Genomic DNA, 16462 nt, shown 5'->3' on the forward strand with positions numbered 1-16462 from the left:
ATGGCGAACCACCTGCGCTTCGTGGGCCGCACCGTCATGGTGCAGAGCGGCAACGTGGAGGCGGCGTACGGCGCGCTCAACAGGTGGGGGGGGTCGGGGGGGGCGACTCGGGGTCCGGGGGGGGGCTGGAGGGGGTTGGGTGGGGGACTGGGGGTCCGGGGAGGGGGCTGGAGGGATCTGGGGACCCCCCGAGGGGGCTCGGCAGGGGTCCGAGGAGCCGCGGAGGAGGTCCGGGGGGGAGACTGGGGGTCCGGGGGGGACCAGGAGGGGTCCAAGAAGCCCGGGGGGGAGACTGGGGGTTCGGGAGGGGGCTGGGGGGGCGGGGGGTTCCGGGGACTCCCCAGAGGGGACCAGGAGGTGTCCAAGAAGCCCGGGAGGGGGCTGGGGGGCCGGCGGGGGGCGCTTTGGAGCTCGGGGGGGTCCCGTTAACCGTCAGCTCTTGGCGATATTAATGATCGAGCCAATTAACTGGGGGGTAATGAGTTACTGGGACACCCCCCCCCGGGGGGGCGTCCGTGTGGGCGCCTCGTCCCGTGTTACGCTGGGAATTGGGTTTGGAACGTGCGTTTTTGGGGCATTTTTCCACTCGATGCTTCTGAAGTGCAGGTGTGGGGGGGTGGGGGTGTCACGCTTTTTCCACCCGCTCCCCATCCCGACACGGATTTAATTAAATCAAAATAAATCGCAAAACGAACGGGCACAACACCGGAGCAGGAGACGCCACGGCCGTGCCGTGCCCTGCGGCACCCGCCACCGCTTGGCGCAGCGTAACGAAGCTCCGGGGGCACTCGGTCCCCCCTTCCTCATCCTCAGCGTGACGAGGATGAGGAGAACGAGCCGGCGGGGGGAGCGTGGCATCCCTGTGGCACCGCTGCAGCCGAGCCTGACGCGCACCGAGTTGCGCCCGGTGTCCGCGGGGGCGGGGGGGGGAAGGTTACTCTCCCTCCCCCATCCTCATGGAATATTTCGTGCCTTTTTGGGAATAAAAAATGTCACCGGAAACGCTTCGGCACCAGCAGTTGGAACTGGTGCCGCGACGTTAAAAAATCTGGAAGAAAATAGGAAATTTTAGCCAAACCCACGGGGTTTTGCCGTGCCATCGGCAAATTTCCAAATTTCTGGAAAAAGGAGGGGAAGCCGTGGATGGGGGGGGGGGAAGCCGTGGATGGGGGGGGGGAAGCCGTGGATGGGGGGGGGGGTGCCGTGGATGGGAGGGGGGTGCTGTGGATGCAGGGGGGGTGTGCCATGGATAGGGGGGGGTGCTGTGCTGCTCACCAGCTCTCGCCCCCCCCCCCCCCCCCGCAGGATCCTGACGCAGGACGGGCTGGTGGAGGAGGTGCGTCGGCGCCGCTACTACGAGAAGCCGTGCCGGCGGCGGCAGCGCCTGGCGTACGAGGCGTGCCGGCGCGTCTACAACGCCGAGATGGGCCGGAAGATCGCCTTCCTGGCGCGGGGCAGCCGCCAGGACCCCTGGCTGGGCTGCTAGGGGTGGGGGGGAGAGGCCACGCCCCCTCAATAAAGGCCACGCCCCTTAATGGCGTTTCAGTTCTGTCGTTCGTCGCGGCGGGGACCGGCCTCGCTGCCCGCCCGCACGTGGTGGCGGTTCCAGCGCGGGAAAAACGAGAGGGGCGGAGCGTTCTCTGTGGTCACGTGATGTGGGCGGAGCTGCGATCACGCCCCGCCCTCTCCCGCGGCGCGCCACGCCCTTCCCGCGACACGCCCCGCCCTTCCCGCGGCAAGCCACGCCCCTCCTGCGACGCGTCACGCCTCGGCGACGCCCCCGCCCCTTTTGCGCCCCGCCCCGTGGCGCCAAGCCCCGCGGCACGCCCCGCCCTCCTCCTTCCCGTCACCCCCCGCGCCAGTGCGCGCGCAGGCGCCGCGCGGCCCTTTCCGCTTCCGCCCCGACGCGCCGTCGCCGTCACCGGCCGCCGCGGACCGGGCCGGGGCCTGTCGGGGCCGCGCCGCGCTCCGGTGAGGAGGGGGGAGCGGGGGGAGCCCCGGGGAGGCCGCGGGGCCGAGCGGGAGCCGGTGGCGGTTGGGGGCCGGGGCTCCGCGGGGGTGGCGGGGGGGCGGCGGGGCCGGAGCCGCGGCGGGAATCGCGGCTTCGGGCGGCGGAGCTGAACTCTCCGGTTTTGGGGTTTTTTCCTCGTTCCCGAAGGAAGCAGCGCCGCGGGAGCACCGGCCGTGCCCGCCGCTGCGGGCGGTGGCGCCGGGAGGACGGTCAGTGCCTCGTTTCGTGTTTCTCTTTCAAAACACGTTTCTGTGTAAAATCTGTTATTTCTGTTAAAAATCTCACGTACCGGATATTTCCACCCCGGGCTCCGTGCCCAGCCCCGCGCTCCGGGGGCGCTCAGGGCGCTGACACTGACGGAGCCGTTCCCTCCGGATACCGGGGAATATCCCTCTGGATACTGGGAATATCCCTCCGGATAGCGGAGCCATTCCCTCCAGATACTGGGGAATATCCCTACGGATATCGGAGCCGTTCCCTCTGGATACTGGGGAACATCCCTTTGGATATTGGAGCTGTTCCCTCCTGATACCGGGGAATATCCCTCCGGATATCGGACCCATTCCCTCTGGATACTGGGGAATATACCTCTGGATATTGGAGCTGTTCCCTCCGGATACCGGGGAATATCCCTATGGATACCAGGGAATAGCCCTCCGGATAGTGGCGCCGTTCCCTCTGGATACCAGGGCTTATCCCTATGGATACCGGGGAGTATCCCTCTGGATAGCGGCGCCTTTGCGCTCCCGCTATTCCGAGCGAAACACCGTTCAACCCGTCACGCTCCTCCGCTGCTCCGAACTGGATCCCAGAGGCTGACGGAGTTGAAACCCACCACGGAATTTCCCAGGTCTGCGTGAGTGGCGTGCGTGGGGCCGTGGGTGTGTCAGGGCAGGGATCTGTAGTAGTAATTAAGTAGCAGCACTAATAAATTGTAGTAATAAACGAGTAATTCCACTTGTCTGGAACCTCCGGCTTTATCCCAAAGTCCTGCGAAGTCAGAACTCGGAGGTGAAATTCTGTAATAATGTTTTTTCGATGCTGTTTTTAAATATATCTCCGAGAAACCCGCTCTGAAAAGGACGAAGCCGAAGAGATTTTCAAAATCGGGCTGCAGAGAGGCGGGAGCTCTGTGGAGGGAGCGCGGAGCCCCTCATTGCTGATTCAGATCCGTCGATTTCCTTCTCTTGGCTGCTCTTCCCGGCCCCTGAGTGGAGAATTAATTGTTAGAACTGACGCCTGCGCTCTTAATTTCCAGTTTCAGGAACAAAAACCGTGTTTGATCAGTTTGCTCTGTAACTGGACCCGCGTTAACGTCGAGGCTCCGAAGGTTTTTCCACGTGGGGAAGAAGCGCCGAGGTCAGACATGTTTCCGTAAGAAGATTTTCTCCTGCTTCCAGATAAAGGAGACTTGGTTTCCAAAGCAGATTAGGGAATTAATTGGGTGTAATTAAATGTTGTTGCACCTGCAGCCCGGGACTGGCAGGGTGAGAACCCCTCACGGTTAACGGGGAGAAATATTTACCTGGAAATAGATCCCTCGTTTCGGGTTTGAACACAGAGGTGGCGGAGCACGTGCTGGATTTTTATGGAGTGGTGAAGTGGAGCGTATTCAAGGGAGTTTGGGAACCTCATGGGAAGGAGACTAATGAAGAACTGAAAAACACAAAAAGAACGGAGAGAATTTGAAAAGAACTGAGAGAATCTGCGTTCAGCTCTGGAATCCCCAACATCAGAAGGACATGGAGCTGCTGGAGCAGGGCCGGAGGAGGCCACGGAGATGATCCGAGGGCTGGAACACCTCTGCTCTGGAGACAGGCTGGGAGAGTTGGGGCTGTTCAGCCTGGAGAAGAGAAGGCTCCGGGGAGACCTTCCAGCACCTCCCAGTGCCTAAAGGGGCTACAGGAAAGCTGGAGAGGGGCTTTGGACATGGGTGTGGAGTGACAGGACATGGGGCAATGGCTTTGAACTGGAAGAGGGGAGATTTTGATGGGATTTGAGGAAGAAATTCTTCCCTCTGAGAGTGCTGAGGCACTGGGCCAGGTTGCCCAGAGAAGCTGTGGCTGCCCCATCCCTGGAAGTGTTCAAGGCCAAGTTGTATGGGGCTTGGAGCAACCTGGTGTAGTGGAGGGTGTCCCTGCCCATGGCAGGGGGGTTGGAACTGGATGGTCTCTGAGGTCCCTTCCAACCCAAACCATTCCAGGATTCTCTAATTTCCGAGAGAAGCCGAAGCGCAAAGGGACGCCCCGAGACCAGACGTTCTTCCGTTTGTGGGGGGGATCTGGGCGTGAAGGCGGAGGCTGATTCGGAAGGACCGGTTCGGAGCTCGCCGTCCTGCCATCGCCTCCGAGCGAGGGCTGCTGGCACGCAGGGGGTTCAGGATTCTCCCTGCGGAGCGGTTCGTGAGCGCCATTTCAGCTTCCTCACGAAGGAGGAAAACACGGCTCTGAAGCGATGATAATCCGACATTTTGGTTTTATTTTACTAATCCGTGGTTTTCTCGTCTGTTTTCTTTACAGGTACAAACCGAAATAATTCCGTTCAGCTCCTGGCAAAGATGTCGCTCTCCAAAAGGGAATTGGATGAGCTGAAACCATGGATCGAGAAGACGGTGAAGCGAGTCCTGGGGTTCTCGGAACCCACCGTGGTCACGGCGGCGCTGAACTGCGTCGGAAAGGGCATGGACAAAAAGAAAGCAGCCGGTACGTCCCTGCAGAGGTGGGCAGAGCCTTGGTGGAGAAAATGGGTGCACACAGACCTTAAATGGCTCTGAAATAGCCTCAAATCCAATCGAAACTCGCTCCCTCGATTATTCCTGGGAGTCTGCCCTGCTGCTGGTGGTGCCAGGCTGCGTGGCCGGTCGTGGCTCGATGCCAGCGCGGACTGGTCAGTCTGGAGAAGAGGAGGCTCCGGAGGGACCTTCTCGCTCTCTACAATTACCCAAAAGGAAGTCGTAGGGAGATGGGGGTCGGTCTCTTCTCCCACGTTAGGAACAACAGGATGAGACGGAACGGCCTCAAGTTACACCAGGGGAAATTTAGGTTGGATCTCAGGAAAACTTTCTTTCCAGAGAGGGTTGTGAAGTATTGGAACAGGCTGCCCAGGGAGGTGGTGGAGTCCCCATTCCTGGAGATGTTTAAAAACCGTGTGGATTTGGAGTTGAGGAACATGGTTTAGGGACCCTGACAGCGCAGGGGGAACAGTTGGATTCGGTGATCCTGAGGGTCTCTTCCAACCAGATGGTTCCATGATTCTATGGAACCCCCAAAGCCTGAAGCTCTCGAGCGGACGGGGGTGATTCCGACTCAGAGGCGAGTACGTGCAAATCCACGCCGAGGAACGTGGTGCGAAATCTGAGGAAGTACAGAGGAATTCAAGGAGGAATTCCCCTTTCCCTAAAGGAATCGAAAACGACAGTTTAACCTGCAGCACTTTGGTTTTGACCATTAGAGCCGGGATTTTTTCTCTAGTCGACGCCTGGGCTGCTTTAATCCAGGAGTTTAAAGCTCCTGACAACAGGATCTGCAGATCCTGGAGGATCCAGGAGTTTAAAGCTCCTGATAACGGGATCTTCAGATCCTGGAGGCCTCCGGAGCACGGCTCGCATCCCCCGCCGCGTTACCGGGGTCGGATCCGCCTTTAAATGGGTGTTTTACGGCTTCGCGGAGGCCTCTGCGGATGATCCGTTCTCCCGCTCTTCCCGAGCGCTGAATTCGGAATTTACACAATTCCTCCTCTTTTTTCCAGACCACCTCAAACCCTTTCTCGACGATTCCACCTTGCGATTCGTGGACAAGCTCTTCGAAGCCGTGGAGGAAGGCCGAAGCTCCAGACACTCCAAATCCAACAGCGACCGGAACCGGAAGCGAGAACTGAAGGTGATTATTGATTATTGATTGCTCGATTTCCGTGGTTTGGTGGCCGTGGAGGCAGCACTGGTACTCTGCCACACGTTCCTCTTCCAGAGAGGTACATCCCATAATGCCGAAAGTTCAAGAGAAAAGACCCTTCTCCATGATGAAGTGTGTGAGCCTTTACCTTTCGGTTCTCTTTCCCGTCGGATGCGGTCGCGCCGCGTCCTCCTTGCTGCCGGCCGAGGCGGAAGCTCGGGCTTTCCGTGCCTTTCACGCTCTCCGCCGGGCTCGTGGCAGCGAAGTGACTTCACAGGGCTCCATCTCTCCCTCCTTTCCTGCTCCTTCCCGTTGGGAAGAGCTCCCAGCTCTTTCCGCTGGGAGCGTGGGGTAGGTGCTCCCGGCTCCAACTCTTCCTCGCCCGGACGCGCTGCGTTGCGCGATTGTCTCCGTCAGCGAGCGAGCGGGGCTCCGCGGTGGGTGAGCTGGTGGGTTTTCCTGCTCTTTTTTCCACCCGGAATCAACAGCGGGTGGTTTTTGGCAGTGCCCCTTCATAGCACGAGGTTAATTCCAGCAGGGATTTAACTGCTCTCTGGTGTTTCTCCCACCTAACGCTGTCTGGGATGGCGGAAGTCTCCGGCATCCGAACCTCTTTTCACCTCCTTTCTTCTCTTGACTTTACTCACCATCTTCTGGAATTGTGTTTTTTCCGTCGCTCGCGTGCCGAGTTTCAGAGGGGCCACTCCGTGCTGCTCCCCCATTACAGAGTAAGTTTCCTTTCCCTTTTCCCGAGGTTCCTGTTCCACGGCGCTCTGTCTGACAGTTTTATTCCGCGCTCATCCTCCGTGAGCTGCAATAATCCTGCTCAGGATTTGAATCTCTTCGGGTGTGTTTGGAGGCAGCTGCCTCCACTCCCCGTTTTCTGTCGGAAACTTTGCTTTTTCTCCCACTGCCTGGCTGAGGCTTTAACTGGTGCCAGAGAAGGGTCTCCTCCAGGTCCGGGTATGCCCACCAGTTAACGAACCATCCTGTGAAGCTGGTGCAGCCCAGTTTACTGGTCTGGAGAGGGTCTGATCACGCATCCCAGCAGTAGCTTGGGAGAACATGGATCTTCTGCAGCTCTCTCAGTCACAACAGAGGTGCCAGTAAGCGTCTTTCCAAGTGTTTCCGTGCTGCCGTTCCACTGTAATTTGGGGATTGGGCTGGTGCAGCCACGCTCTGTGCCAAGCTGCCGCAAGGTTCCAGCTGGGCCGGTGGGTCCTGTCTGCTCCCCTCAAGCCTCTGGCTTTCCACCTTTTGGGAGGATGATGGGGGGATAGGGACGTCGTCAGTCCCGTCGCTCCGCGGTGCTTCGCGGCGGCTGCAGCCCGGTGGGGTGAATCCCACAGCCCCGTGGCGCAGCTGGTGCACGTAGATCCCACCTTTCTTCAGGAATTGAATTCGGGTTGTGCCCGTTTTTGGGCTGTCTCATCCTCTCGTCTTCCTCGTGGCTGGGACCAGTGCGCTGCAGGACTGGGGGAGGGAGCAGCGTTCTGTCCCAGAGGGAATCTTGTGCTGGCAGAGCGGAGCAGGGATGGGGCTGGTCATGGAGTTGGTGGTTCTTCTCCAGCGGGGCGTCCCGTGTGACCGCGGATGGCCGGCGGTGTTCTGGGCTTCCCAGCTAACCCAGCAGCAGTGCTGGGAAGCGGCGGAGCGGACCTATCCGCTTCTCTTGCCTCCTGGCGTGGGGACAGGCGTCCCGCCTGCCAAATTGCCACCACCTCTCTCCGGAATTCCCTTTCTTGGACGTCCTCCATCGGGATCTGGAGCTGTGCTGACCCTGCTGTAACACGAGATGGTCTAGTGAGGTCGTCAGGTCACGGTCATCCTCGCAGACTGGCTTCCCCTCCTCACCCCGGCGCAGGTTTTCCAGCCGAGTTTGTACTCGCAGACGTAGCTCTTGCACCAAGGAGCAGCCGGTTAATTGGGAACGCTGCTTAACTGGCCACGGAGGCCACCTTCAGCGCGCGGCCCGGCCCGCCGCCTCGCTCCTCGGTTAGCTCTCGTGGGGTAGGTCGTTGCTTGGGAAGTTTCAGGAACTAAAACGTAACGGTTTACACACTTTATACTATGGGCAAGTCCTTTCTCTTGAACTTGTAGGTTTTCCAAGAAGTACCTGTGTCTGGATGAGGAAGTGTCCTTGTAGAATATGAACCGTTATAGTGAAGAAGGGATTGCAACTAACGCTTACAACCGGTGTGTATATTTTCTTTTCAAATAACACCTTGACACACACACGCTGCCGTAACGCAGCCGCATGAGCAAATCCAGCTTCCCGTACCCAAAACTCAAGGAATTCCCTGGTGGCAGGCTCTCCCAGCTCCTCGAGGGCAGGGCTCTGCCTAAAGCCCACCTCGCCTTTTCTTCCGCGACCCTCGGGTCCGGCAGCGCGGTCGCTGCTCTGCCTGTGCTCGGAGCTGCCCTTCGGAGCGGCTCCGTTTGAGCGCGGCGTCTTTGGATCCCAGCTGGAGTTGGGCCGGGTCGGAGCGCGAGGGAACGCCGCTGGTGTCCCGACCCGGGGCTGCGTCCTCCGTTTGGCGAGGACGTGGTAGGACAGCGCAGCGTCCTTCACCAAACCCTCTCGAGTTGGTGGAAGATGTGGAAACTGGTTTAGCCGAGTCAGGTCGGCGCGTGGGCAGGCTGTTTGCCATCTCTCCGGGTAGCTGAGCGAGACCTTGCGTCTCCAAAAAACCTTCGGCCGCCTGAGAGAACGGTTTCACACAGGCACATCCCTGTCATGTCTCCTGTCCTTCATGCTCTTGCATGGATCGTCACTGATGCTTCTCTGGTGGGGACCAGGACACAGGTTTCCTGTGGGATTACCAGTATTCACGTGGGATTACCAGTATTCACGTGGGATTACCAGTAGGTCAGCCTGCAAGTGCCACCCTGGAAACTCTGAACCACAACGCAGCGCTGACCGTGCCGTGCTGGACCCGAGCCACGTGGTTTCACCGGCTGCGAGGAGGGTTCTTTGGGTGTAACCACAGTTTTCTCCTTCTCCCCTTTTACGTTAGGATGTGTTTGGTGACGACTCTGAGGTATCCAAGGAATCCTCCGGCGTCAAGAAGCGACGCATACCGCGATTCGAGGAGGTTGAGGATGAGCCTGAGGTCATTCCGGGCCCGCCGTCGGAGAGCCCTGGGATGCTGACCAAGCTACAGGTCAGTCTAACCGGGCCGTGTTACACGCGCTCGGCCCCGGAACGGAGCTGCCCGTGCTCCAGGTCTTGAATCCCGGTGTGGTTTGGTGTCTGCTCCATCTTAATTCGTGTCACGAGTTGGGCAAGCAAACGGCACGTCGCTTTGGACGGTCCGTCGTTTGCTGCGGTCGTTGCGTTCCCGTCACGAGGCTCACTGCGTTAGGCTAGCGGTGGCGTGGGGCCTTCGGGTGAGGAAAACTTGGATGTTCTCTTCACATAAGCTGGAGTAAATGGTCTTGGTTGAGAGTGCCTGGGCCATTAGATTCCTTCTCCAGCTGGAGGCTGCTGGTTAGAGTGGTTTGATACGATTCTATGCTGGTTTGCAGCTGTAAGAGAGTGCTGAGGACCCCTTCCCTCCTCCTGACAGAGGGAAAACTCACTGTCCGGTTTTCTTTCCGTAGATCAAACAGATGATGGAGGCAGCCACCCGGCAGATCGAAGAGAGGAAGAAACAGCTGAGTTTCATCAGTCCTCCAGCACCACAGGTACCTCCCGGCAGCAACGGGCAGATCCCGTGGTCCTCGCTTCACCCGCGACACGTTGACCTGGGCGCGCTGGAGCAGGCGCCTAACGAAACTTCCTTCTCTGTCAACAGCCAAAAATTTCTTCTTCGTCCCAATCGGAACGTCTCCCCATCGGCAACACGATCCAGCCCTCTCAGGCGGCGACGTTCATGAATGACGCCATCGAGAAAGCCAGGAAAGCTGCGGAGCTGCAGGCCCGGATCCAGGCTCAGCTGGCCATGAAACCGGGGCTCATCGGCAACGCCAACATGGTGGGGCTGGCCAACCTGCACGCCATGGGGATCGCACCGCCGTGAGTACCCGCCCTTGGCGGCCGAATCCCGGCGGGTGTAACGCCGGAATGCCGACGGAGGGTCTGAGCAGAGGTTTCTCCAGCGCTGTCGCTTCCCTAGCAGGGGCCTTAGCGGCTGCCGAAGGAACAAATTTTCATAGAATCACAGAATCCTGGAATGGTTTGGGTAGGAAGGAACCTCTAAGACCATCCAGTTCCAACCCCCTGCCATGGGCAGGGACACCCTCCACTACACCAGGTTGCTCCAAGCCTCATGCAACCTGGCCTGGAACACTGCCAGGGATGGGGCAGCCACAGCTTCTCTGGGCAACCTGCTCCAGAGCCTCACCACCCTCAGAGGGAAGAATTTCTTTATTATATCCCATCGAAATCTCCCCTCTTTCAGTTTAAAGCCATTTCCCCTTGTCCCCCTGTCCTGTTTTATATTAAAGAGGTGGAATGGAGGTTACTCTCTTCTTGGGTACGACTCCCGACTCCCGCCTGCGAGGTTTACCATGGAAAGGAGGCTCGCGTTTCCTTGGAATTAACACTCCGTTTTAATGCCCCGTGTCTTGTCTTGCCACCAGGAAAGTGGAGCTGAAGGATCAGACGAAGCCTACGCCGCTGATCCTGGATGAGCAAGGCCGAACCGTTGACGCGACCGGTAAAGAGATCGAGTTGACTCACCGCATGCCGACGCTCAAAGCGAACATCAGAGCCGTGAAGAGGGAGCAGTTCAAGCAGCAGCTCAAGGAAAAGCCCTCGGAAGATATGGAGTCCAACACGTACTTTGACCCCCGGGTCTCCATTACGCCAGCCCAGCGTCAGAAACGCACCTTCAAGTTCCACGAAAAAGGCAAATTTGAGAAAATTGCCCAGAGGTTGCGAACGAAGGTACTCGAGGCCGTGCCATGCTGGCTGGCAGCACAGACACGAGGGGTTGGTTTGGGGTGGGAGTCGATTCTCCTCTCCCGGGATGCGAAGGGAATCTGCCTTGGCTTCGACCACGGAGCTTTTCAGTAAAGTCACCTGGAACTTTGGTGTCAACACGATTCCTGTTGGGAAGGCAGGCATCCCAGTTCGAACACGCGTATGGAAAGAGTTTTCAGACAGCTGGCTTCACTTGATGAAAGGCAAAATTCGTTGAGGTTTTTTTTTTTTTGGATAAAAGATTGAAAATTTCCAAAGAGAATAGATCACTTTCTGGCCGAGCGTTCTTTCCACTGGAGCGAGCACCCTAGAGGTGGAGATTGAAAGGGATCTTGGTGAAATGCCCGGGTTTTTGGGGAGAAGAGGAGGGAAGAGCTTCATTAGACTAGAAAAGTGCAGGGATACGATGCCTGGGGAGATGTTCCTTTGGGATCGTTCCGTGCTCCTAGAAGGCTCAGGAATGAGACCAGATTTCGGGCAGGTTTGTGACCTTCTGCAAAAGCACTGCACCATCATGTGCTGTGTGGTTTCTGCTGCTTCGGGTTGGTTTAAAAATAACACAAAAATCAGCAGGTCCCTACGTGTTGTGCTTCTCCTGAAGGTTGTGCTGTTTCGGAATGACCTTTGCGTGCCGTTTTCCTCTCCTCCTCCTCAGGCTCAACTAGAAAAACTGCAGGCAGAGATCTCTCAGGCTGCCAGGAAGACAGGGATACACACTTCCACCAAGTTGGCTCTTATCACCCCGAAAAAGGAGCTGAAGGAGGGGGAGATCCCGGAGATCGAGTGGTGGGACTCCTACATCATCCCGAACGGCCTTGACTTGTAAGTGTTGGACTTGCCAGGTTCTGGTCGTTCTCCTGCGGGAGGAACCTCGAGGAGCTCCTCGGGGCAGGGGGTATCCGTTGAGTTTGCTCCCAAAGTCTCTCTTGAGGGAATGGTGGTAGCAGCTGCCCCTTCTCCCTCGTTGGAGGCAGCATTCCTCCAGCCACTGAGAAGGTGACCACGGTGGAGCGAGAGGGATTTACCCTTTTTGGCCCAAAGTTGGTGGTGTGTTTGGCTCTGATCTATGCTTTGGGTAGGGATTTCGATTAGATCTAAGGAAGAAATTCTTCCCTCTGAGGGTGCTGAGGCACTGGCACAGGGTGCCCAGGGAAGCTGTGGCTGCCCCATCCCTGGCAGTGTTCCAGGCCAGGTTGGATGAGGCTTTGGGCAACCTGGTGTAGTGGAGGGTGTCCCTGCCCATGGCAGGGGGTTGGAGCTGGATGGTCTTAGAGGTCCCTTCCAACCCAAACCATTCCAGGATTCCATGATTTGTGTGTGTTGCGTACCCGCCACGACTGGCCCGAGGGAAGCGTTGTTATTTTTATTTTTTTCCCATGACTTGCGTTTAAGGGAACACAGGAATTCAGGCTGGGAGGTTTGCAATGACGCCCAACTCTCTCCTTTCTAGAAAAGGTGGAACATCTTCAAAGAGAGACGAGTACTTTGGGATCACAAACCTCGTGGAGCACCCGGCGCAGCTCAACCCGCCAGGTACTGCCCAGTTTTGGTCGAATTTGCTGTTGGACACAAAATACTCCGAGCGGGATGAACCCCATGTAGCACTGGGCAGCCCAGTGTCTCCTGTCCCTCCGAGGAGACAAAACCATCCAAAGATAAGCCTGAAAGCTCTGCGGAGCGAGCTGAAATTGGGAGGGAGTCTCTGCCCTGGTTTTGGAAACTCGATATAAAACCAGTAGCAGTTCCCAGTAGCTCGCTCCGCTATCGATGGCTCGGTGCTCGTGCAGACACGAGCTCCTCGTCTCCAGCAGGTTGGTGTTTGACCTTCTCGCCCTGAGGAAAGGACAGAAAATAACCTCAGAGCATTTTACTTTTCAGTAAAATAAAAAAAAAAAAAAAAAGAAAAATAGCCAAACTGTGTTTTCCTGGTTCCATGTTTGGCACGAACAGCCCGCGGCGCTGCCGAGGGCGGGTTTGTCGGCAAAGCATGGGCGCAGCGGGACGTGGTGCGGGTGCCGCGGTCGCAGGCAGCGGTTTCTCTTGCTTTTTTGAAAAGCAGATTCCTGTTTATTCCGCCTCGTTTCTCTCCCCAGTGGACAGCGACACACCGGTGACCCTGGGTGTTTATTTAACCAAGAAAGAGCAGAAGAAATTACGGCGGCAGACTCGGAGAGAAGCCCAGAAGGAGCTGCAGGAGAAGGTCAGGCTGGGCCTGATGCCACCACCGGAGCCCAAAGGTAAACGCCGGCTACGGCACGCGGAGCTCTGGGCTAACACGGGCCACAAGCCATCAAACCAGTGGCCCAGACGTGGTTGGGAATGCCACCGGCAGCACAGCCTCTCCGGGATAGCCCGGATCTGCCTTGGCGTGATCCGATCTCCACCCGTGCGGTCGGTTCAGGAGCCTACCAGTGTGCCCAGTGGTTCTGGGCATCACCGTTCCGGCAAACTGGTGTCCGACCAGAGCCTCACAGCTCCTCTCCCATTCCCTTTGCAGTAAGGATTTCCAACTTGATGCGAGTGCTGGGCACAGAAGCTGTTCAGGACCCGACGAAAGTCGAAGCTCACGTTAGAGCGCAGATGGCGAAGAGGCAGAAGTAGGTGGCACGTTGCACCTTTGCTTTTAATTTTGGGTCGGTTTTAGGTGGATTTAGCGCTGGCGCCGCGTTCGTTCGGAGAGAACAAACCCCTGAACGGACGCAGCGAGGCAGAAGCAGTGGGATTTCCCACGTGTCGCTCTCGTAGCCTGTTGCAGCTGCCTTGAGTGGCCCCTCGCCGAGGCCCGGGGGGAGCGGGGTCTCGGTGATCCGCTCTTTCCGCTGGATCGTGGCCTCGTGCCCTGTATTAAACGAGTTTCCTGCCATGATGATGATGATGGCCATCCCAGTTGTGATCATGAACGTTTTCAGGGAAGAGGCTGAGGATGAGTTTGACCAGTGACTGGATTTAAAAAGCCAAACGTGCTTTTAGTTCAGGCAGAAATCCGGGATCTGCGGAACGTATTGCGTGCTCGGGAAGAGGAGGATGCGTTTTGCTGCCGGGGCGGACACCCCAAGGCTGTGTTTTTCCTTATTGCTGCCCTCTCTCTTTGCATCCAGAGCTCACGAAGAAGCAAACGCTGCGAGAAAGCTCACGGCGGAACAGCGAAAAGCCAAAAAGGTTAAAAAGCTGAAAGAAGACGTTTCGCAGGGAGTTCACATAGCCGTGTACAGGTGCGTGCCGCGCCGGGCACGTGGGTGCCGGCCCGGTAACAACGAGGTGTCAGTGAAGCCCCTGAGGAGCTGGAGGAGGAAGCACTGGACCCAGTGGAGGCAGTTGGGGAGCTCTTAGGGCTGGTGATGATAGTTCTGGTTTTTCCTTTTTATCCTCAGGGTCAGAAACTTGAGCAATCCAGCAAAAAAATTCAAAATCGAGGCGAACGCCGGCCAGCTGTACTTAACAGGCGTGGTGGTTCTACACAAAGATGTCAACGTGGTGGTGGTAGAAGGAGGTGAGGACTTCCGAGGCAGGCTTTCGGGCACGGGGATGGTCCAAAAGCTTTCCTCTGGCAAAAATTAACCGTGGAAATTGTTGACTGAGGGTTACGGAAGGATGAGGAAGTAAGGAGGCCATTGAAAACTCTCTTAATTACGGCGCTGTGCCGAAGGGCGCGGGAAAGGCTCGGCCACCCCACGGGCGTTCGCGCCGGCTCAGCCCGGCTGCGTTTACTTGCTGTGCCTGGTCGGCCGGGGGGTGTTTGTGGGGGGCGTTTGGCTCCTGCTGTTTTTTAGAACCTTTTCAAAACTGAAGGTTGAAGGACTTTAGTGACCCTGGAATGTCGATTGTTCCCCAGGCCCGAAAGCACAGAAGAAATTCAAACGGCTTATGCTTCATCGAATAAAGTGGGACGAGCAAACGTCGAACACAAAGGGAGAGGGTAAGTGTAAAACTGCGGAGAGGCGGCGAAGCGGCTCCTCCTCCGGCTTTGGGACTAAAATCAGCTTTATTGGTTGTTTTTATGGAATCCTGGAATGGGTTGGGTTGGAAAGGACCTCAGAGACCATCCCATTCCAGCCCCCTGACATGGGCAGGGACACCCTCCACTACACCAGGCTGCCCAAAGCCCCATCCAACCTGGCCTTGGACACTGCCAGGGATGGGGCAGCCACAGCTTCTCTGGGCAACCTGTCCCAGTGCCTCATCACCCTCAGAGGGAAGAATTTCTTCCTTAGATCCAATCTAAATTTCCCTTCTTCCAGTTTAAAGCCATTGCCCCGTGTCCTGTCACTCCACACCCGTGTCCAAAGCCCCTCTCCAGCTTTCCTGTAGCCCCTTTAGGCACTGGGAGGTGCTGGAAGGTCTCCCCAGAGCCTTCTCTTCTCCAGGCTGAACAGCCCCAACTCTCCCAGCCTGTCTCCAGAGCAGAGGTGCTCCAGCCCTTGGAGCATCTCCGTGGCCTCCTCTGGCCCTGCTCCAGCAGCTCCATGTCCTTGTGTTGGGGATTCCAGAGCTGAACGTAATATTCCAGTATTTTTGTTTCTTTTTTTTTTTTTTCAGATGATGATGAGTCCGACGAGGAGTCCGTGAAGAAGACAAACAAATGCTCTCTGGTTTGGGAGGTGAGTCGCAGGGGTAGTTCACCACAGGGGCGCTCAGGCTGGAGGGGAGCAAACCCCATCCTGATGTTCCGAGGCTTCGGATCGCACGCATGCCGGCTGCTCTGGCTCTTCCTGTAGCAGCACCGGGAGCGTCCGCTCTCGTAGCCCTCACCCCATGACAAAAAATGTTTATTCCTGGGTGCTCCGGCTCACTCGGAGCCGCGTTTCCCTTGACTTTTTCCCGGAGACGGGTGGGAAAACGTCCCTTTTCCCCCCCGGCAGGGCACGGCGAAGGACCGCAGCTTCGGTGAGATGAAATTTAAGCAGTGCCCCACGGAGAACATGGCCCGCGAGCACTTCAAGAAGCACGGCGCCGAGCACTACTGGGACCTGGCCCTCAGCGAGTCCGTGCTCGAATCCACCGACTGAGGCCGAGGGGCCGCCGCCGCCCCCTCCCAGCGCCCCGGCCCCCCCTTGGCCCCCCACCGGCCCTCGGACGGCCCTCTCCTCCCTTTGCTCTCCTCAGCGCACCGATTAAAGACATATTTTTTAAAACAAAGCACCGCGATGGTTATTTCTTGGATAAATGGCGGGCTCGGGGTGTGGGACACACACGCAGTGGGGGCTCCGCTGTCTGTGGGGGGTCACGGGGGTCTCTGTAGGTGCAGCCCGCCCGTAAGGGCCCGGCGGGGGCAGGAGCCGCCTCCCTCTCCTTTATTTACACCATAAATGTTTGTTTTTTAAAGCCGACGCCGCCCCGTCGGGGGCAGCCGCCATCTTGCGCGGGGCGGGGGGGAGGGGGAACAGGCACGCGAAGGGGCGGGGCCCACTGCGCAGGCGCGGCGGGCAGAGGCGACACGCGCATGCGCGGGGAGGTGGCGGCGCATGCGCGGTGGGAGTCGGGGGCGGGCGGGGGGGGGGGAGCGCCGCGGCGGGCAGTGTGAGGGAGCCCGGCACAAAATGGCGGCGGGGGGGCGGGCGCTGCGCGCGGGGGGGGCCGGCCGGTGACCGCCGCCGCCGCTCCCAGCCGCCGCCTGCGGCAGCGCGACGGGCCCGA

At 58.1% G+C, this 16462-nt stretch overlaps 2 protein-coding genes across 5 annotated transcripts; both read left to right on the plus strand.

The window, feature by feature from the left end:
* MRPS21 (mitochondrial ribosomal protein S21) lies at positions 1–1486 on the plus strand. Its single transcript, XM_086628443.1, has 2 exons — positions 1–83; positions 1306–1486. The coding sequence occupies exons 1-2, from the start codon at positions 1–3 to the stop codon at positions 1484–1486; spliced, it is 264 nt and encodes an 87-aa protein (XP_086484569.1).
* Positions 1487–1948: 462 nt separating this feature from the next.
* Positions 1949–15870, plus strand: PRPF3 (pre-mRNA processing factor 3). Of its 4 annotated transcripts, none has more exons than XM_086628285.1 (16): positions 1949–1971; positions 4531–4713; positions 5759–5889; positions 8919–9065; positions 9505–9588; positions 9699–9919; positions 10486–10792; positions 11484–11650; positions 12279–12361; positions 12922–13065; positions 13326–13425; positions 13927–14040; positions 14200–14318; positions 14661–14744; positions 15365–15426; positions 15688–15870. In XM_086628285.1, exons 2-16 carry the CDS (start codon positions 4569–4571, stop codon positions 15832–15834), a joined length of 2055 nt encoding a protein of 684 aa, XP_086484411.1. In that variant the 5' UTR covers positions 1949–1971; positions 4531–4568; the 3' UTR covers positions 15835–15870. The 4 variants fall into 4 exon arrangements, with proteins under 4 accessions (XP_086484411.1, XP_086484410.1, XP_086484413.1 ...); XM_086628284.1 differs by lacking the exon at positions 1949–1971 and adding an exon at positions 2174–2220; XM_086628287.1 differs by lacking the exon at positions 1949–1971 and adding an exon at positions 2637–2861.
* Positions 15871–16462: the final 592 nt, after the last annotated feature.

Source organism: Tauraco erythrolophus, chromosome 30, assembly GCF_009769465.1.
Source record: "Tauraco erythrolophus isolate bTauEry1 chromosome 30, bTauEry1.pri, whole genome shotgun sequence".
NCBI lineage: Eukaryota > Metazoa > Chordata > Aves > Musophagiformes > Musophagidae > Tauraco > Tauraco erythrolophus.

Excerpts from the sequence above, each read along its gene's own strand:
- PRPF3 (XM_086628285.1), top strand. The coding sequence starts at position 4,569 with ATGTCGCTCTCCAAAAGGGAATTGGATGAGCTGAAACCATGGATCGAG. Across the intron at positions 4,714-5,758 it reads GGACAAAAAGAAAGCAGCCG|ACCACCTCAAACCCTTTCTC; the intron begins GTACGTCCCTGC and ends TCTTTTTTCCAG. Across the intron at positions 11,651-12,278 it reads ATCCCGAACGGCCTTGACTT|AAAAGGTGGAACATCTTCAA; the intron begins GTAAGTGTTGGA and ends TCTCCTTTCTAG.
- MRPS21 (XM_086628443.1), top strand. The coding sequence starts at position 1 with ATGGCGAACCACCTGCGCTTCGTGGGCCGCACCGTCATGGTGCAGAGC. Across the intron at positions 84-1,305 it reads GCGTACGGCGCGCTCAACAG|GATCCTGACGCAGGACGGGC; the intron begins GTGGGGGGGGTC and ends CCCCCCCCGCAG.